This window comes from Lathyrus oleraceus, chromosome 7 (genome assembly GCF_024323335.1).
Source record: "Lathyrus oleraceus cultivar Zhongwan6 chromosome 7, CAAS_Psat_ZW6_1.0, whole genome shotgun sequence".
Taxonomy (NCBI): Eukaryota; Viridiplantae; Streptophyta; class Magnoliopsida; order Fabales; family Fabaceae; genus Lathyrus; species Lathyrus oleraceus.
In genome coordinates, this window is record NC_066585.1 from 280,108,052 (window position 1) to 280,130,573 (window position 22,522).

Below are 22,522 nucleotides of genomic sequence, written 5' to 3' on the forward strand. Positions count from 1 at the left end.
ATTATTCATATCTTATATGGAATTGATCGGTTAATTTTGTGTAACTTATGAATGATCGACGTATCGCTGCTTTACCATACAAAAGTTGAATTCCAAAGCATAGTCAACATTGAATCATTCAAATCGTACACAATATGATGCCAAAAATTAATTTTCTTTATTATTTAATTTATTCAGTCTTTTAATCGAATTAAATCAGAAAGTACAGAAAATAAACAACTACCTGATTCATGGTTTCGTAAATGGCTCGAATACCATTGAAGGGAAATAGCGATTCAAAACGCAACGGAAAACAAAATTTTCCCTTTAGTTGATCCTTACGAATGAACATGATTAGTAATAAAAACAATTATCTCTTGTGGTAATTAACAACTTTGATGCAAATCCGGGTGAATGATCATGATCGTTGAATGAAGAACAACGTCTCTACCCAGTCCACATGAATATAGTGCATTCAATCTCATTGCTAGATACTACGAATGAAGACTTTGAGTAAGAGAGAGGAAGAGAGAAATTACGGTCAATGTTTCACCAACCGAATTTTATCAACTAAGAAAACTTTTACACAAGGGTTATATTTATAGAACCACTTGTGTGGACTACAAGCTAAAAAACCCAACTTAAGTTCACCATATAATAATAATAAGGCTTAAGTAGTCTTTTGGTCCCTGTAAGTTAACGAGTTTTTAATTTTGGTCCCTGTATCTTTTTTTTTATCTGAGTCCCTATATCTCACTTTTGTGCTCATTTTAGTCCCTAAAAGTAAAATCCGCATAAAATCTGCGGATTTTCCTACAAATTTTAACTTTAGGGACTAAAACCAACACAAAAAGTGAGATATCTCAGACCAAAAAATTAAAATTACAAGAACCAAAATCAACAATTCGCTAACTTACCGGAACCAACAAACTATTTTAGCCTAATAATAATAATAATAATAATAGTAGTAGTAGTAATAATAATATTAGTATAATAACTATTTTTATAATAACATATTTTATTATTATTATATTTAATAATTAATATAATAATATTAACTATTATTATTATATTATATGATGTTCCATATTTCACTTATGTACACCGTATCTTACGATGTTTTATAATTTTCTCAACTACATTGTACCATATAGTGTTCCTTATTTATTTTATCTCTCATCAATCTGTTCTTATGTGTGTGACCCTGTAGGTTCTCATGATGTTGACAGTGAGCAGTATCTAGAAACACATCACTGCTACCTAAGTCACGAAAATATTGTGTGATATGACAAAACTTTTTCGTGATAATATTAGTGTGTACAATTACCCTTTTGCCATCATGTATATATTGAACACAAGGCATTGACCGTGTCACCCTTGTCAATTTCAATATTGGACCCTTAGACATTTATCCTATTACGCAGAAATTTCATCTAGGTCACTCATGTCCCTCAACATACTTTGTGGAGTACCCATCAACTGTCTTTATGGTCATCCAGTTACGAACAATGTTTGATCAACAATAAAGTATTCGACTCCACTATCACCATGAGAATAACTTATGACACTTTTCATAACTTTCTATGTAGTATTCTCATAGCAGGTCAATTCAGTATAAATATTACTCCTAATATTCATACATATGTGAAGACGTGATAACTTTTTATCCATGACCTACAAGATGTGATTATCAGTCTATCCACATAATAGTCTTAATGTTTTAATGTTACCCCACTTCATAATAAAGTTCGACTATGGATACTTTAAGAATAATGTCCTTATGTTTAATGGAATCTAATAATTAAGTCACACTTATCATTTCATTAAACGGACTAACTATTCTAGGAACTTTGTCATTTTGGAAAAACAAACATAATAAAGAAATGCCTTCTTAATTATTAATAAATAATTCGATACAAGTACCAAAACTATTTGCCTCTAAGACTTAAACCCACACTCCCCTCGAATAACTAAACGCCTAGGAACAGGGCCGGTTTTTTTCCTGTGCAAGCTGTGCAGTAGCATAGGGCCTCACTTTTTGTGGGGCCTCAAATTAACTATTATTAGTGAATATAAAAAAATTAATAAATAAAAATATTTTTGTATCACATATAATAAATAAAATATTAAATGCTGGAAAATATGATATTTGGAAATCAAACCTTTTTTTTTTCTTTTCTCACACATTCTCACTTCTCTCTCCTCTCAAACGTTATTCTCTTCTCCTCTTTCTCTGTTAGAGCTGTTTGAAACCAGAAAAAAAATCTTATTTTTCATTTTCAATCCTCTCTTTTATCAGGTTAGTTTATTCAATTAGTTACTTTCCATTTATTTTTATTGTGATTATTTGATTTTGAAGGTAGAAAAAATAGTAATTTTAGATTTATTTTAAATTTTAGGGTGAAATCCTATTTTAGTTCCCGTATCAATATTGATTTTAGATTTTAGATTTTAGGGTGGAAATGAGGGTAACATGTGTTCTTTATAAAATTATAATATATAAATAAATAGAATTTTAGGGTGAAGTGCGATACTAATATACTGTATATACTACTCAGTAGTATCAAAACTCAAAACAAGAATACTGTTGGTGTTGGTAACGATTTTTATACCTACTTTTTCTCATAAGACCAAATTGCAATTTGGAATCTTTCAAAGCAAAATTAGTATGTATCAGTATTGATATTTTTTATGATTAATTTATAATTTATTTAATTAAATGTAATTTATTTTCTTACTATTAATTTATAATTTGCTTTTAATTTATAATTATTAATTTTTTATGGTACTATATTAGAGAAGAACACAACATAATAAAATATAATTGAATATTAATTAAAGTCTTTTTTTCCATGATTTAATTATTAATATTTTTTGATGATTAATTTATAATTTCTTTTATTTAATGTAATTGATTTTTTTTGTTATTGATGTAGGAAGACAATTTCACAACAACATAATTAGTAGATCATCGACGGACACAAAAGACATTGTGAGAAATTTCATATTTTTCTTATTATGCCTCCTAAGATGCCTCCTAAGAATAGAAAATTTGAATGTGGAAATGATAAACGTAAGAAAAAGAAAAAAATTGAAGAGTTAATTCAATCTCAAGTAAGAGCTCTTGTAAATTTTTAATCAAAGAACCACAAGTTTCAAATGAAAGTCGTTATGTTGATAATATTGATAGTTTGCCTATTGAAAATGATAATCTTGATAGTGTTCCGATTGAAAATGATAATCTTGATAGTGTGCCCATTGAAAATGATAATCTTAATAGTATGCCCATTGAAAATGATAATCTTGATAGTGTGCCAACTGTTGATGAAGTTAATAATGATGATGATGCCGATGATGATGATGATAATGTTGATTATGATATATTTGATCCAAGAAATTGGGATCGTCTTCAACCTAAACTGATTGATTTATTAGTTGTGAAAGGTCCTAAAAGAGATAATTCTATTGTGAAGGGTCCTAGAGATAGTTTGAATAGACATTTTACGGCTAATTTGTATACTAGAGCTTTAGCAAATGGAGAGGTGTGTGATAGAGATTGGCTTGTTTATTCGAAAGAGTTTGATAGAGTATTTTGTTTTTGTTGTAAAGTTTTTAAAAATGGGATTGTTAGGGGACAATTAGCAAATGAGGGTTATAGTGATTGGGTACATGTTGGTGAAAGAATTAAAGAGCACGAGTTAGGCATGGAACATGTTAAAAATATGACTACTTGGTATGAGTATCGCAAAAGGCTGCAAAAATTTTAAACTATTGATAAAACAACTCAAAGATTAATTGAGAAAGAAAAGGATCACTGGAAAAATGTTTTAAAAAGAGTTATTTCAATAGTGAAATTTCTTGCTAAACATAATTTAGCCTTTCGTGGTTCTAAGGAGAAATTGTACGAAGATAGCAATGGAAACTTTTTGGGTTTGATTGAAATGTTAGCTGAATTTGACCCAATCATCCAAGAACATGTTAGACGTGTTACAACTCAAAAAGTTCATATTCATTATCTTGGGCATAACATACAGAATGAGTTGATTTCATTGCTTGGTTCTGAGATTAAAATTGAAATCATTAGAAAAATCAAATAGGCAAAGTATTTTTCGGTGATACTTGATTGTACTCCTGATGTTAGTCACCAAGAGCAGATGTCTTTCATAATAAGATATGTGGATATTTCTTCAGCTTCTGTTAGTATTGATGAATCATTTTTAGGATTTTTGAATGTGAATGATACAAGTGGTCAAGGGCTTTTTGATGTTTTACAAAATGAATTGAAAGAACTTGGTCTTGACCTATTTGACGTGAGAGGGCAAGGTTATGATAATGGGTCCAATATGAAAGGAAAACACCAAGGTGTGCAAAAGAGATTTTTAGACATAAATCCGAGAGCCTTTTATACTCCTTGTGGTTATCATAGTCTTAATTTGGCATTGTGTGATATGGCTAACTCTTGTATTAAAGCTAGGATTTTTTTTGGAGTTGTTCAACGCATTTATATAATTTTTGCCAATTCTACTAAGAGATGGCAAATTTTGAAAGATAATATAAAAGGGTTGACTCCAAAATCATTGTCATCCACTCGTTGGGAGAGTCGTGTAGAAAGTGTCAAAGCTATAAGAACTCAAATGTTAGAATTCACAAAAGCTTTGCTTAAGTGTCAGAAAATGATCTTGATCCTAAAATACAAAATGAAGCTAAATCCTTAGCAACAAATGAACTTGGTGATTTTGAGTTTTTGATGGCTATAATTATTTGGTTTGAAATATTATCTGCAATTAATTCTGTTAGCAAGCTTTTACAGGAAAAGGATATGCTTATTGATGTTGCTATGCAAAAAATTAAGGGGTTGATTTCGTATTTTGAGGGATATAGAGAAACAAATTTTTATAATGTATTGATTAACGCTAAGGAAATTGCGGTGGAATTGAATATTGCCTCAATATTTCCTCAAAGGTTTATAATTAAAAGAAAAAGGCAATTTGATGAGAATTTGAATATCCCATCAGTCGAGCTATTAGAAGAAGAATCATTCAGGGTTAATTATTTTCTTTACCTTGTTGATCAAGTTGTTGTTTCTCTTAATAAGAGGTTTGAGCAATACCAAGAGTATGAAAGTATTCTTGGTTTCTTGTTTACTTCTCACAAGTTACAATCATTAGATGATGCAACTTTGAAGTCTTGTTGTACTAACTTTGAGCAGACATTGAAACATAATGAGCAATCTGATATTGATGGGAATGAATTTTTTGCAGAGTTGAAGTTACTAAGAGAAATGTTGCCTGAAGAAACCATAAGACCTACTGATATATTATTATTTTTAAAAGGCTTGGATTGTTTTCCTAATACAGTTATTGCATATAGAATCTTATTGACTATTCCTGTGACAGTTGCTTCTGCAGAAAGAAGTTTTTCAAAATTGAAGTTGTTAAAGACTTACCTGCGGTCTACCATGTCACAAGAAAGGCTTAATGGATTGGCATTAATAGCTATTGAAAATGATATTTTGGAGACAATAAAATATGAAGACTTAGTTGATGATTTTGCTTCAAAAAGTGTTCGTAGGAATGCTCTTTTTATGTAGTTAGATAATTTAAGTTGTAAGAAATGATGTTAGTAGTTTAAACAATACCTTTGAACTTTTTGGTACTTCATTTGGTTAATATATAATTTTATCTTTTGTTTGTCATTTTTAATCATTAAAATTATATATATATATATATATATATATATATATATATATATATATATATATATATATATATATATATAGGCCCATTTTTAAAATTAGAACATGGCCTCTGAATTGATTGGGTCGGCCCTGCTAGGAACTATATCTCGTGAGACAAATGTCTCATAACAACAAAGGCAGATTCAGAATAATCCTCTACCTCCACAAACTTAGCAAAGCTAGATTAACAAGTCTAGGATCCTTCACCCTTAAGCCATCACCTTTTTATCCTTACGCACATCCGCCCACTTCACCCAAGAAACCTTGCTACACCTTTATGACCCCTTAGAGAAACCACTTATGCAAACCTCCAAATTTCTACCACACCGAAAACATGCATCTTCATGAATGGAAAAAAGAACACGGTGGTAGAGTTCAACACCGAGTTCAACATGACCACCCTCCCCCAACACTATCAAAATTATTCCTTCGGTCCACACCTATCGAAAGCCTTAACTACTTAAAAGGAAGGTACTCTACCGTGAATCACAGATACTCCTCCACCCTACTAAATACATCCCTACTCATATTAACACCAAAGAAGCAGCTCTTAGAAAAATTCACTTAGAGAGTTGAGGAAAACTCAAAAGTTCTATAAACTTCCTTGATAGTAAAATATTAGCCACCAAAAGGACATCCACGATAATTATATCATCGACGTACTAAATTCTTTCAAACTCACCCTTAGAATTAACTTAGTTCAAAGAAGCACTACGACCTTCCACCACTAAAAGAAACAGGAAGGGAGCTAAAGGGTTTCCTTTCTTTAAATGCTTTTAAATACTTATTTCCTCTGTGGAACTCCCATTCACCAACACATATTGACTTCCTGCAAAGGCAACATCTCTAATCCAAGCACTCTACGTACCATCAAACCCAAAACGCCTCAATAAGTAATCTAGGAAGGACCAAATGACCAAATCGTAAACCTTCTCAAAATCCAATTTAAACACAAAACACTCCCTCTTAGAAACCCTAGACAAGTCTAAAACCTCGTTAAGCGCGACCACAACATCCACCAATAACACCCCTTGACTAGGGATGACAATTCGACCCATCCCAAATGGACACTCGCAAAAATTACCCATAATGGATAGGTAAAAACCCACAATATGGGTACGGGCATGGGCCTGAGAAATTACCCACAAAAAATAAGTGGGTAATAGCGCGGCTACGAGTACCTTAGTACCCACCCCGTCCCATACCTGCAAAATATATATTTTTATATTTTTATATTTATCATTTTATATACATATTAGTTTATCAATTTTATTAAATGCATCACTATTAAACTTGTATGTATTTTAACATAAATGTTTGTTTAGTTCTTAACTCAACAATATCATCCTTGAATTTTTTTTAATGTTGTTACAAATTTAAATTGACATGATAACTTATAAATGATATGTTATTTTTTATTAGAAATACGGGTAAACGTGTATGGGTATGGGTACTTAGGAACCCATAGGGAACATGTACGGGTACAAATATTGATACCCACTCAGGTGTGGTCTCGGGTACGAGAATGTTTTTAAACCATGAGTATGGGGACATATACTATAGTACCCTGCCCATTGCCATCCCTACCCTTGAGAAAGTCGTGTGCTTTAGAGAAATAAGCTTCCATATCACTATAACCAACCTAGCAGCCAAAACCTTAGCAAACAACCTATACAGAGAGACCAAAAGAGAATTCAATCTAAAATTTCCCAACCCTAAAGGAAAATCTACCTTCGGAATAAGGGTGACAAAAATATATCAAATGCTTCGAAAGGACAAAATTAAGAAAAAACTAATCAAATATTTCAAATACCTCCATCTTAATCAACCTCCAAAACTTCTTATAAGAGGTAAAATTGAAACTATTTAGGCACATACTCTTGACTCATTGATCACGGGGACCACACTGCCCAACTCCTTAAGTGAAAACCTAATTGCATAGATTCAACGTCCTCTACCGACATACAGGTAAAGGGGTACTCCATTAAGGATGGGCCTAAACTCTAGTGAGTTAATAAATTTCTCTTAAAAAATCTAGAAACTTCCCTTCTCACCCCAGGCCCCTTCTCCATTCACCCTTCCCCAACACAAAGAACCACTTGATTATTTCTCCACTTCCTCTACTTAATAAAAGCATGAAAGTATCTTGTATTATCATTCCGTTCCTTTATACACACTACTCTTGACCTCATAAACAATTGAGAATCAAGACACCAGATAAGATCCCACAACTTTTGACAATCCAACATTCTATTATGCAACTCTTTCAGAAAGAGATCCACTAACTTTGCCCTTAACTTTAATTCCCAAACTTACTTGAGTAAAACTTGATCTTAAAATCCAAATAATCAAACAACTCCTTATTCCAAATGTTAAATGAAACCTTAAGAGGTTTCGGCTTATCCCTAAGAACACACACCATCCACCCCTGACATACCACATACTCCCAAGACTCCCGAACCACCTAGCCGTAACTGAGAACCCCAAGCCATAAACTGTTAAACCTAAAGGGATTAGGCACCCAAAGATGAGGGGGGTGTTTAACTAGTATCAGGAAATTATCAGAGTCATTACAAAGCAAAACCCAAAGAGTACCTAGACCTCACTCATCCTTCTACCCTGCTGATAAAAGGACTAAATCTAGTTTACTCATAGAAATCACGGATATCCGTAAATAAATGTGGGTATCTCAATATCCACGGATACCCGTCCTGAGGATACCATCATGGGTATAAGGTAGGTATGGGTATCACATTTACTAACCGGGACAGGTAACAGGAGACTAGTACTTGTGCATATGAGTAACCATTGCCATCCCTAGTTTAGCCATTAAAGAAAGACCACCTTCTGATGAGGACTCGCCCTCTCTCCAGAACTCACATAAAGCTGATAGGCTCTCCCTCTCTCATGCACGTACCTTAAGGTGAGGGACTTGTCCTCTCTTAGGCACTCGCCTTTGTCGAGGGACTCTCCTCTGAGCATGTTTCCTCCAAGGGACTCATGGTTAGGGTGAAGGGCACACTACGAACAAAAAAGGGTCTTAAAAACACGATGTCCTAAGAAAAGTACTCGTGCTTAAGGGACTATGTAGTGATATATTTGTGAAAATCTTGAATTAGTGCGCCCTCACCCAAAGAACAGTACTAGGTCGATGACCCAATGACCCGCCTGGGGGCACTGATGACGCATAATGACATTAGTCAAAGGAGAGGGATTCCTCCATTAACTCCTGAAAGTAAGGTGGTCAATAACCTCTCTTGAATAAAAGAGAGTTGTTGTCACCAATAGTGGTTACTCAAACCCTAGGTCCAAAGGGTCTCTATAAATATTTCTCCCCTCGAAGGAGAAAAACATGTTATAAAACCCTAAAATCATAACATATATTCATCACTCTACATACGCTTATACCTAAGAACACCGATCATCACCAGAGCCTCTCACCTTACGTGAGCAAAACCCCAAAAACCACCATAAAACACCATCGTATTGGACTTCTCGACATTGTGGACAAGTCCTAACCACCGGACAACATAATATACATACAAAGGCCTTTGAGTCTCTCTTCCCTTGGAGGGGGAGCATGCGCACCTGGACTTTTTGATCAATACAGTTTTATTATTATTTTTTAAATTTTAATGTCACTTTTTAATTGTTTTAATATATTTTTTATAATAATAGTCTTTAGATTTTATTGTATTAAGTTATCTTTTAAAATTGTATATTATTATTGTTATGTTTTTATAAAATATTTTATGATTCTCTCTAGATGAATACTTATATTTCGTTAATAAATTTATTTTCGAATTATGAATGGTAAACATCATTTTATTTTGTTTGAGTTTGTATTCGAACTATGAAAGGTAAATATCATGATTCTTATGATAAAATTACAAAGATAAAAATGTAATGTTGTTTTAAAATCCCTCACTTTCCATTGTGAATCAAAGTTCTTTGTAATTAAAATCTCTCCTATGCTCCCCTTCATATTTTGAACCCAACATATATATAAATCAAATCATTCTCTTACCTTCCCCTTTCATATTTTGAATCATACATATATGTAAATCAAATCACTCCCCTCCCCTCCCCTCCATTTGACAAAAATCTCTCCTCTATCTCGATTGAACCAAATAGACCCTAAAAAATTATGGATTGAATGTTTAATTATTAATGGATTGGAGTTAGATAACTTAGAAGTAAGCAATAATATAATACAATAACTTTAATTGGAAAAATGAAATAAGAAGTGCAACGGAAACACGGAGTTAGCCTTATCCCTAACATATTTTTATTATTAATTTTATAAATATATTTTTATTAAGCTTAAATAGTCATTTGGTCTACGTAAGTTGACATATTTTTTAATTTGGTCCTTCAATATATATATATATATATATATATATATATATATATATATATATATATATATATATATATATATATATATATATATATATTTTGAAATAGTCCCTGAATGTTAAATTATTTTGGATGTAGTCCCTAAAGTGAAAAATTGCAGAAAAATTTGAAGGAAAACCCGTAGGAAACCCACAGATTTTCCAACTGATATGGATTTTAAGGACTAAAAAAAAATTAGCATTCAGGAATTATTTCTAAACAAAAAAAGATCCAGAGACCAAATTGAAAAATACGCCAATTTGCATAGACCAAATAACTTTTTAAGTTTTTTTTTGTTATTATATCTTTCAAAACAGATAAGAAATTTTTGGCTCAACTATTTCATTGTTAAATTTAATACTCCATATGTTTCACAATGAGTGGTCCAATTAACCATGTCTCATCTATTAAGAAAATTGGATAAACGAAAGAGAGATAACTGTTTTTATCTAAGTATTTTATCATGTATTGAGAATGATGAAAATAATAATTATTAAAGAATACAATTAAAAAAACACAATTAATTTGTATTATAAATTAAAATTAATTATTTATTTTAAAACACTTTTTTATTTTAAATGGAAGATTCATTGTAAAACGTATGGAATACTAAATAAATTTTTATGTTCGATGCAGAGAAATACCTAGGGAACTAAAAAGATGATAATAATTGATGCATGTAGCATACTTACTTAGATAATAATCCATTGTTTGTAAGATAAATAGTCGATTATTGTTGGTGTTTTTTTTTTTTTTGATAATCACTTGTATTAATACGTACAAGGGGTGTAACCCAATACAAAGGGAAAAAAGTTACAATCCAATGAAATTAGAAGGATTAGCAAACCATAAATTAGAAGGATTATTGTTGGTGTTGTTATTGTTTATATACATAAACAAATTCATAAACAAACTCCGAACACATGCTTACGCATGAATATTCTTATAATTATTAATTAAGGTGAATTAACATAGAAATGTAAATATTTATCCAAAAAGTTGATAATATCATTTTATTTAGTTTTAGTGGCAAATATAATATACAATGACAAAAGAGAAAATTTAGTATAAGGAATATTTATTCATGTATAAAGTACATTAAAGGAGTTCAATTAAAAATGGCTACACAAACTGAATCAATATAAATGGTATATTGTGGCCATATTGCAGAAAAAGTTGGCCATACTTGAATCTATACAATGAAACACAGGTAGAACGTTTGTGATTGGTTAAGATTTGACAGGATTAACAGTAAACCAGGTTTGGATAACGGCAAGAGCAAGTGCGAGCTCCGTAGCATGGACTGCAAAGTTGGTCCAAGGGTGACGGATATATCTTAGAAAACGTACAGTTTTAGTCTTCCATTTATTCGCCATATGCTTGTTAATTTTCCCAAAAAGATGCGAGTATGATTTGGCATTAGATACTACATCAGTAGTTATGAAATGGAATAGCTTAATCAATTCGTCATCGGTTCCGTAGTTGCTAAATAAAATCCCTGCTAATCTCAAGTCTTTCACGTCTTCTGGTACGCGGATGAGTGAGTTTATGAATGCCAGAAATGTGCTAATCCCATAATCATTTCTAAAATCTGGACACATTTCGTATGCTATCAAGTTAAGGAAGATAGAAATTGTTAAATCGTCTAAAACAATCTCAGGAAGCGTCAATTCTCCAATAAGCCAGCGGTGGGAGAAAGACATGTCTATTATGCTTGACTCACTTGATTTTATTCTGATACCGTTTGATTTCAGCTCCTGTATGTTCATGTATCTTACAACACTGTTGCTGATACGTTCACGTCTCCTCAAATTTTGGTGAACCGTTATCTGTTACCAATTGAAAATTTTAATAAAATATTGATAGATACAAAATATAGTATATAATTTATATATACCCATTTAAAAGTTGGGATCGCAAAATTGTATGTATATGTACCCATTCATCATCAATTTCAGGTTTTCCTCCTATTTTCCTTCCACTGCCGCTAAATGGCTAGATTTACTATTAGAAGCACTAAATCCGCCACCAAAACCACTGAATATGAAATTTAAACCACTACTAAAACTACCAAATATGAAATTGTAATCGCCAGACTCGCCACTGAATCCACCATTTACTCGTACACGACCTCGACCACCGCTGGAACCACCTTCATTTTCAATTATCTCCATCATTTTAATTTTTATTACGTGATGTTTGAAGAAAAATAATGAAAAAAGAAGAAGGAGGAAGTAGAAGGAAGATATGGAAGAGGAAAAAAAACAGAACAATGAGAAGAAAAAAGAAAGAAGAAGGATTAAAAAATGTCAAAGAGAAAAGAAGGTGAAAAGGAAAGAGAGAAAAAAGAGAGAGATTGAAGAAAGTAGTAAAAAAACTGAACTTTAGAAAGAAAAAAAAAAGGAGAATAAACAAGGACACCATCCATGACAGGTTGCATTATCCAATCAATGGTTAATACGTAGCCATACAAAATGTCATAAAATTGAAGAAAACCAAAAATAAAGTAATCCAATTGCAATAAAATGAAAATTCATAAAGTATAAAGGAAAATCTCACCACAATTCGAGAGAGACAAAGAAAGTCAGTATATCGTACTTTGAAGTGGAGGAAGAAACCAAGAAATGATTTTTGTTCCAAGAAATGATCGAAGACGATGAGGATTGTGTTGAATTGTAATTCCTTGTGTCAAAGTAGGTAGTGCTCAACAGAAACAAGGATGTGTCAAAATCTGTAGTGTGCGTTGAGTTGTATTAGATGTGAAAGTGTCGAAACAGGTTGTTTGACACATGATTTCGACTTAGACCAAAATAGGTATTTTGAGCCTTTGTAATTTTCATAACAATCTTGTAATCACTTGCAGTTGCAAAATTAACGAGATTTTTCACAGACTAAGGGAAGAGAGAGACTCTGCAGAAATTATCTTTTCCCCAATTTCTGTCAAACCCTATTCTTCTTTCCTATTCAATTTTCTTTTCTGGTTTTCATCATCATTGTGTAGCGGATACAATTTTGCAACCAATGTTGGTTGATTCACACGAGTGAAGAGTCAAGAACATGTGGGAATTCGATTGGTTGTTTGAATCTTGTTCATCAAGATTGACTCGGAATTACTCAAAGTTTTGGATTTAATTCCAACATTTGGTATCTAGAGCAATGACTGAGCCATTTATGGGAAGCAAAACACGATGGTGATGAATCATCCGAACAAGCATTTTCCGGAGAGTCTCCCAATTCCGAAGAATCATAATTACGAGAATTGGTGCAAGCAGATAAAGGTTTTCTTTTGCTATCAAGATCTTTGGGATCTTGTGAAGGAGGGAGTCACACTGCTTGCAACAAATGCGACAGATGAAGAAAAAGTTGCACAAAAAGAATTGAAGAAGAAAGATTATAAAGCTCTCTTTATAATTCATCATCGTGTCAATTATGATAATTTCGAAAAGGTTAGTGATGTTGAATCAACGAAAGAGGAATGAGAAATTCTTGAAAAATCATTTGGAGGCAGAGAAAATGTGAGGTTACAAACACACAAAAGAACATATTAATTGCTTCAGATGGAAGACAATTAAAGCATAACTGATTTTTTCACTAGAGTTACAAAATTGGTGAATCAAATCAAGGTATGTGGAGAAGTGTTGACATCAAGATCAGTTGTTTCAAAGATCTTATTAATTGCTTCAGATGGAAGACAATTAAAGCATAACTGATTGCTTTGTAGGCGCAATCAGCAAGAGAAAAGAAAGACAAAGGGAAGTGGGTCGACAACAAAGGTAAATAAGGCTACAACAATTCGACGAGTCGAAATCAGCAAGAAGGAGGCTGGTCAAATAAGAGAAGACCCTCATACCAGAGTAACCAAAGAGGTGGTGTTGTAGGTAGAGGAATAGGTGGTGGTCGAAAACCTGACAAAAGTCACATTCAATGTTTCAATTTTCAGAAGTATAATCACTACTCAAGTGATTGTTATGAAAAACAGAAGAATCAAGAAACTGATGCAAAGTTTGCAAAGCATGAAGAAGAAGAGATGTTGTTGATGGTCACAACAAGAGATGAAGAAAAATTCCAGGACCAGTGATACTTGGACTCGGGATGTTCATCACACATGACTGGTAGGAAAGATTGGTTTGTCAACATGAAATCCTCAATTAAGAACATGGTAAGTTTTGCAAATGACAATACTCTAGCAGCTGAAGGTATTGGTGATGTCCTGATTATGAGGAAAAATGGCAAAAGGTTAGTAATTTCCAATGTATTGTACATATCAAGCATGAAAAGCAATTTGCTCAGCATATGGCAATTGGTCAAAAAGAACTACAAAGTGTCGATCGAAGACAAGATGATGAGAATTCTCGACTTAGGTGGAAGGTTAATCTTGAAGGCACATGTGTCTCAGAATATAAACTTCAGGATTAAACTTAATGTGATGGAGTACAAGTGCCTTGCAACTGCAACTAGCAGGGATGAATGGATATGGCACAATAGACTTGGCCATTTCAATTTCAAAGACATCAGAGATATGAAAAGTAGAAATATGGTTTCAAGGTTACCAGAAATCGACATTCCAAATGAAGTGTGTGAAGAATATGTGCAGGCGAAGCAGCACAAGAACAACTTCAACAAAGATGCAGGAAGCAAGTCGAAGGCAATTCTTGAAATCATATACTCAAATGTATGTGGTCCTATCTAGGTGGATTTGGTTGGAGGTAACAGATACTTTGTCACATTCATAGATGATTTCAGTTGAAAATTATGGACTTACCTGATCAAGAAGAAAAGTGAAGTGATCGAGGTATTTTTCAAGTTTAAATCTATGGTCAAAAGACAAAGTGGTCAAAAGCTCAAGATTCTGGACAGATGATGGTGGAGAGTATGTGTCGAAAGACTTCGACAGCTATGTGAGAAAGAAGGGATTGTGCATGAGGTGGTGTCACCCTACACTCCGTAGAATAATGGAACTGCAAAAAGAAAGATTAGAACCATCATGAATAGGGTGAGAAGTATGTTGAAAGGAAAATATCTACCCAAAGAATTATGGGGAGAAGCTGTGTCAATAACAACATATATTTTGAATAGATGTCCGACGAAGAAGCTAAAAGGAATTACGCCAGAAGAATGTTGGTCTGGTGTCAAGCATAGCTTAAGCCATCTGAAAGTATTTGGATCTATAGCACATAGACATGTTATAGATCAATTGAGAAGAAAATTTGATGGCAAGTCGAGTCAGATGATCCTAATAGGATATCATTCAATAAGAGGTTACAAGTTGTTTGACCCAGTGAATAAGTAAGTAGTGATCAACATGGACATGATCATAGATGAGCTTAAGGAATGAGATTGGACTGAAAATATCAAGAATGATTCAGTGAGAATTTTATATGAAGAACCAACAATTGAAGTCGAAAGAGAAGTTTGACAACAAGAAGTCAGGGGTCAAGCAAGCACAATTAAACCTCAAAGAACAAGACACATGCCTCTAAGGTTGCAAGAATGTATGATTACATCAGATGATGTGGTCGATGATGAAGGTGAGCTGGTACACTATGCTTCCTATGTAGATGTCGAACCAGTCAATATAGACGAGGCATTGAAGGATTCGAAGCGGGTGAAAGCAATGAATGAGGAACTAAAGTCCATCATAAACAACAATACCTAGTCACTTGTCGAATTGCCTCAAGGCAAGAAGGAAATCAATGTTTATGCTAGGTGGTGCAATAATTGCTTGGAGTTCAAGAAAGGAACCAGTATTAACATTGTCATCGTGTGAAGTAGAGTACATATCTGTTTCTCTATGTGTGTGTCAAGCAACATGGATGAGTGAATTTTACCGAAGAGATTACAGGGAAGAATCATGGAGAAACTACCATGAAGATCGACAACATGTCCTCTATCAATCTAGCGAAGAATCTGATAGTACATGGACGAAGCAAGCACATTGAAATGAGGTTTCGCTATCTTCGAGAGCAGGTAGCAGAAGAGAAGCTGAACTTGGAACACTGCAAAATTGAGAATTAGATTGCAGATATCATGACGAAAGGAGTGTGGGTCGAAGTGTTTAAAAAGTTAAGAACTATGATGAATGTTGATAACTTATACACAATGAATTAGGTGGTGTGTTGAATTATAATTCCTTGTGTCGAAGTAGGTAGTTCTCGAGAGAAACACGGATGTGTCGAAACATGTAATGTGCATCGAGTTGTGTTAGATGTCGAAGTGTCGAAGCGGGTTGCTTAACACAAGATTTCTACTTAGACCAAAATAGGTATTTTGGGCCTTTGTAATTTTTGGACTTTAGTTTAGGAACCAAGCTAGCTCGATTATCAATAGAGGGAGTAACCCTATTTTCATAACAATCTTGTAATCACTTGCAGTTGCAAAATTAACGAGATTTTCCACAGGCTATGGGCAGAGAGACTATGCAGAAATCATCTCTCCCCAATTTCCGTCAAACCCTAATCTTCTTTGTTATTCAATTTTATTTTCTTGTCTTCATCATCATTGTGCAACGATACAATCTTGCAACCAATGTTGGTTGATTCACTCGAGTGAAGAGTGAAGAACAAGTGGGAATTTGATTGGTTGTTTGAATCTTGTTCATCAAGATTGACTCGGAATTACTCAAAATTTTGGGTTTAATTCCAACAGATTGACCATTTCAAGAAATGAATGGAGATGAAGAAAGATGAAGATTTCGCTATCGCTATCGTCTAATTCCCTAAGGCATGTGTTATGAAGGAAATAAAGAACTTGTTATGTTTTAATTTTGCAGAAAAGAATCTCAACGTAGTTGCAAATATCAATCGTAGTGAAATATGACACATATAACCACGGTTGATAAAAACAACAATGGTTAAATGCTTTTCAATTTTTTTATAAGAATATAAGTTAAGGGAAATGAAAAAATATTGATACTGAGATTTGAAACTTGTGGGCCTCGATCTATGACCACGGTTGTAATAATGAATTATGATAAAAAAAATTAATAAATAAAACCAGACTCGTAAAATTGAAACATTACTACGTTCACAAAATTCTTTAAATTATCATCCTCATTGTTGTTTAAGATTTTTTTTAGAGTATATGAATCATTTAATGAAACAATACTTAAATAATTAATAGGTTGTAAAAAAAACTTTGATTAATCTTATCTATATTGTCCAACTCATAGTTGTCCATTGAGTCACAAAAGGTCAAAAGTCATTCAAATAGTTTATGAGTAATTATTTAATATTAAATTAATATATATTTTATTAATAATTATCTATGCAATCCATATTTAATTAATAAAATAATTAATCTTAACATTCATGCCTAAGCCGCCTTAATCAGCCATTTTGACCATATAAAATTTTCATTATTTATTATTGTCATAAATGAAAAAAATATATATTATTATTATCGTATTAAATACTACTCCAATTTTTTATTATAATTCGTTTTGTTAAAATGGCCTATGAAAAAGAGAAATAGGTTCACTTAAGATAAAATTCATATAACTATCAACTTAATCAGTTTCTGAGATATACCTTATGTTCATGGTTGGGCAACAACATTTCGCGAACAAGATCAAGAAGATGAGTAGGCGTTTCATTCAGCAGTTTGTACCCACTACTGACCACATGATTAAATTTTAGAAATCTTATGATTCTTTCCATCAAATTGAGCCGATTCTTTCCATCATTCGCCAACAAGTACAGCAACCCGAGCGGCAACTGGTTCTCCAATAAAAGCACATCCCTACTCACAAGCTTCATAATCGTTTCCTCATTTTCAAAATCATTGTCTATGTCTAAGATATACAGCAAAGAATATCCATCCACAAACAACATCCATGTCAACTTTTGGTCGAAGCTACGGAAGTTACCAATAGTATTGCTGGCCATGGTTAAAACGTCGTCGGCAAAAAAACTCTTGAGTGTAGCCAAGTTATCTACAATTTTGCGGTGTAGATCTTTTGAGTCGGTTCCTGCCTTTTGAATGTACTTTTTTGCCCAAATAAGCTTGTACTCCTCTCCTATCTGCAGTTCTGGGTTACCATGATGGATAGGGCCCATTGATACTATGGTGGGAAGATAATGGCTCTTATAATCCGTTCGTTCTCGAAGATCATTTGCTACGATTTGTATTTTGGGGCGTGAATATAGGGGTCTTTCCGTTGACATATTCATCTCATGTAACCTATAATTAAGCTCATCATCTGCGGACATAATCTCATCCATTTTAGTAAAAAAAAACAATATATTAATTGAGTGCAAGTTTGGTGCCGTGTGTAGTTAGTTGCAAAGGTATATATATATATATATATATATATATATATATATATATATATATATATATATATATATAGACAGACAAAAGTAATGTTTATTTCACACAAGCATGACTTTACCTGATGCACAAGATAAGTATATTGATTATGGACAATGTGGGTAACAAACTATAGGATATATGCAAAGCTTTTACACTTTATTAAATATTAAAAGTAAATATATAACGATAAACTAACAAGGAAAGTATATATCTAATGCTTGTAAGGAAAACATCTATGCTTTTTTTTTTCACAACCAAAAGAATTTACCTGAAGTCAATTTAGAATGAAAAAAATGGAGTGCTTAATCCTTAATCACTTATCTTGAGAAAAAGGAAAATGGAGAATCATAAAGATCACTTATATAGAAAGAAAAGGAGATCCGTGTCTTGCTATTTTTATCTAACTTTGTTCAAATATTTAAAGTAGTGGAGTAAGATGTTGGTGCACAAGGGAAAAATGATGGAGATGAAGGAAGAGAGAGAATAACAAATTCTAACAAACTTCCATTATAATTTCACTAACGGTTCCACACAAAAATTGGTTGCACACACATTTAATGGATACAACTATTGACAGCTATGATACTATATATACACAAATAATAAAGTCACGTAGACAAAATACTAAAATACTGAATTACCTTTCCACACCATCCCTTAATTCAGAATTTAACTAATCAAAACTAGTAACACCAATTTCATCCCTCGAGTGGAGAAATTGATCAGTCTTGATCGCTTTCGTCAGAACATATGCCAGTTGCTTATAAGTGCTACAATGCATAACTTCTCGCACTCAATTCTGAACCTGACTTCTTAAAAATTGATACTTAGTCTCAATATGCTTGCTTCTCCCATGCAACACTAAATTCTTGTCAAGATTGATCGCAGACTTGTTATCATTCATCAGCTTCAGAGGCTTATTTACCTTGATCTTTAGATCATACAGTACATTCTGAAGCCAAACAGCTTGACATGCAGTCAAAACACCTGCAATGTATTCTGCTTTCCAAATTGACAAAACAACAAATGGTTGCTTCCTAGATACTTAAACAAATATCCAGAAGTACTTCTTCTATCAACTCTGTCTACATACTAATCAGAGACTGGGTAACACATCAACTCCGAATTAGCCTTTTCATTAGAAGGAAACAAAACTCCATAATTCAGAGCCCCCTTAACATACCTTAGAATCATGACAACAGTTTGGTAATGAGACCACTTCGATTTACTCAGAAACCTACTAACCATTTCAATTGCATAGAAAACGTCAGGTCTGATATTACACAAATACCTTAGAGAGCCAACCAACTGCTTGAAATTTGTGGCATCTACATCATCATCTTCAGAATCAGAATTCAATTTGTGATTAGTTTCTGACAGTGTGACAACAACCTTACAATTCAGCAACTCGAATCTCTTCAGAAGCTCAGGTTCATATTTCAGATGATGCAAAATAATACCCTTCTCAGAATACATAAATTCCATCCCTAGGAAATATGTCATCTTTCCTAGATCAGTTATCTCAAACTCATTCTCAGCACCTTCTTGAACTTAGCCATCTCATGTTCGCAACTCGCTATTAGCAATATGTCATCAACATACAGACACACCAGAATCTTATTGCCTTCAGAAGTATGCTGAAAATAAACACCATACTCCATCTCACACTTTTTGAATTCTTGGAGCTTGAAAAATGAATCAATCTTTAGATTCCAAACTCTATGAGCGTGTTCCAGTCCATACAATGCTTTATGTAACCTGTACACCATCCCCTCCTAATTATTTTTCACAAATCCAGGAAGTTGTAACATGTATTCCCCTTCTTGCAGTGGACCGTTCAAAAATGCATATTTCACGTCTAAATGCATCATAGGCCAATTCCTATTAGCAGTTATCGCAATAACCTGTCTGATTGTCTCATGTCTCACTATAAGAGCAAACACCTCAAAGTAGTCTAACCTAGGTTTCTGTAGAAAACCTTTTCCACTAACCTTGCTTTGCGTTTGCCAATTGATCCATCTGGCTTCAACTTCTCCTTGAAAACGCGTCTGACGCTGATGACTTTCTTATCCTTTGGAAGTTCAGTCAACTCGCCAATCTTGTTTCTTTCTATAGCCTCAAGTTCTTCTTTCATGGCCATCAGCCACACTTTCTTCTTGAGCGTTTTTTCAACACTGACTGGTTCAAATTCTACTGACATGACATACTGAATGACTTCTCCTTCAGAGTTTACTTCAGTATCTTGCAGCATGTCAAACTCTGCAAATCTTCTTGGAATTTTTTTTGATCCTTTGTGGCCTCTGAACTTGTTCAGAATCTCCTTTGGGCGCTGGAACAATATCAGATGTTGGAGACCCATAAGTACCACCTTCAGAGGCATGACCACCTTCCGAGTCTGGAATATTCCCAGAGTTTGGATCTCCACCAGAGTCTGAATCACCATTATAATCTAGATCAAAATTAAATTCACCTTAAAAGTAATACTTTCCTTCAGAGTCAGACTCGCCTTCAGAGTCACTTTCATAATCAGCTTCTGATTCTGACTCACCTTCAGAGGCAGAATCCTCTTCAGAGACAGATTCTCCTTCAAAGTAAGAAGTCTCTTCAGAATATAACTTAGGTGTTAATACTGCACCAGAGTTGGATTGAGATTTACTCCAATCTCATGCTTCTGATTCTTTTAGAATGACATCTCTATTGAATTCAACCTTGTTGGTGATAGGACAATAGAGCTTATAAGCACCTGTACTATGGTACACTACAAGCAACATGGATCTTCTTTTGTCATCCAACTTCCTTCTCTTAGCATCTGAAACGTGTTTGTAGCAAACAGAACCAAACACCTTCAAATGGCTCACACTTTGCTTATCTCCAATCCACTTCTCTAAAGGAACAATTTCCTTCAGCTTCTTGGTTGGACACCTGTTGAGCACATAGGCTGAGGTGGCAAAAAATTCTCCCCATAAAGTGTGAGGTAGCTTCTTCTCCTTTTGCATGCTCCTTTTCATATCAAGCAAAGTTTCAGTACAAATCCAAAAAAAATCTCATGTTTGAGGAAAATTCTCAAGTTTCGGTGCAAATCCAAAAAAGTTGTTCGAGACAATTTTTCCGTGTCAAAGATTGACCGTAAAATTTTGTTAGAGGTGTTTGCTGACATGATAATCTACATAAAAAAATATGAAGATATAAGTATCATTAAAAACATATTCAATTAGGCTTTTAGTTAAATATGTTCTCACTATCTTACTCAAACCAATATGACCATCGCCATTTGATTTAAAAAATCTCGTTGGAAGATTTTCTAGTGGTCAAGATTCATATTTCTCTTTTTTTAAGTCAGCGGTGAGATGATTACACAAAAGTTAGTTATTTATATGCAAATTTCATCCAATTATATCTAATACAACTTTTGAATATTATCAGTTGGATGAATAATTCCTTATTCTAATCTATCATATGGATTGTTCCCAACTATTGCTTCTAAATTCATATAATTTTATTATAATTAATTTAGTTAAGTTAAACTCAAGTTTTAACAATTGGATATTACATTTATCCCATCGCACCTTACTAAGATAGAACATGCACCTCACGGTGGGCGAAACCTACATTGTTTGATACTAGTTTTGATGAGTGCTAAAATTTAGAAACATATTATTTTGAGGAACTTCTTAGTTAGTTTGATCTCAACGACTTATGGATGATATAAATATCCTCTCACATGCATCAACATACATATAACATAACATTATATTACATATAGAATGCTTGTTTTACTTACGAGTGACTGAAATTAGAAAAGAAGTGACATAAAATGACTATAAATAAATGCACAATAACCAGGTCGTATTTAAAAATCCACGGAAAAAATAAAAGATAACTATAGACTTAACTGTTCACCATAAGACAACAATAATAAACACATTATTATTATTATTATTATTATTATTATTATTATTATTATTATTATTATTATTATTATTATTACTATTAATATTATTACTATTATTATTATTATTATCATTATTACTAAATGTTATCAATTAAATAAACCAAATTAAAGTTTTGGCGATTGATCGCACTACGCAGAGCAAGTCG

General features: G+C 33.1%; 1 protein-coding gene and 1 pseudogene across 1 annotated transcript; one reads left to right on the forward strand and one right to left on the reverse strand.

Moving 5' to 3' along the window:
• Positions 1-2,997: 2,997 nt before the first annotated feature.
• Positions 2,998-5,569, forward strand: LOC127103439 (uncharacterized; annotated as a pseudogene).
• A 5,555-nt stretch (positions 5,570-11,124) lies between these two features.
• On the reverse strand, positions 11,125-18,384 carry LOC127106542 (UPF0481 protein At3g47200). Its single transcript, XM_051043826.1, has 2 exons — positions 17,641-18,384; positions 11,125-11,943 (listed from the first exon to the last, which is right to left on the reverse strand). The coding sequence occupies exons 1-2, from the start codon at positions 18,331-18,333 to the stop codon at positions 11,344-11,346; spliced, it is 1,293 nt and encodes a 430-aa protein (XP_050899783.1). The 5' UTR covers positions 18,334-18,384; the 3' UTR covers positions 11,125-11,343.
• Positions 18,385-22,522: the final 4,138 nt, after the last annotated feature.

What these genes read in the sequence shown, in the direction of transcription:
- LOC127106542 (XM_051043826.1), bottom strand. Translation starts at nt 18,333, where the DNA reads ATGGATGAGATTATGTCCGCAGATGATGAGCTTAATTATAGGTTACAT. An exon ending in TGCCCAACCATGAACATAAG is followed by an intron (nt 11,944 to 17,640) that starts GTATATCTCAGA and finishes AATTGGTAACAG; the next exon opens with ATAACGGTTCACCAAAATTT.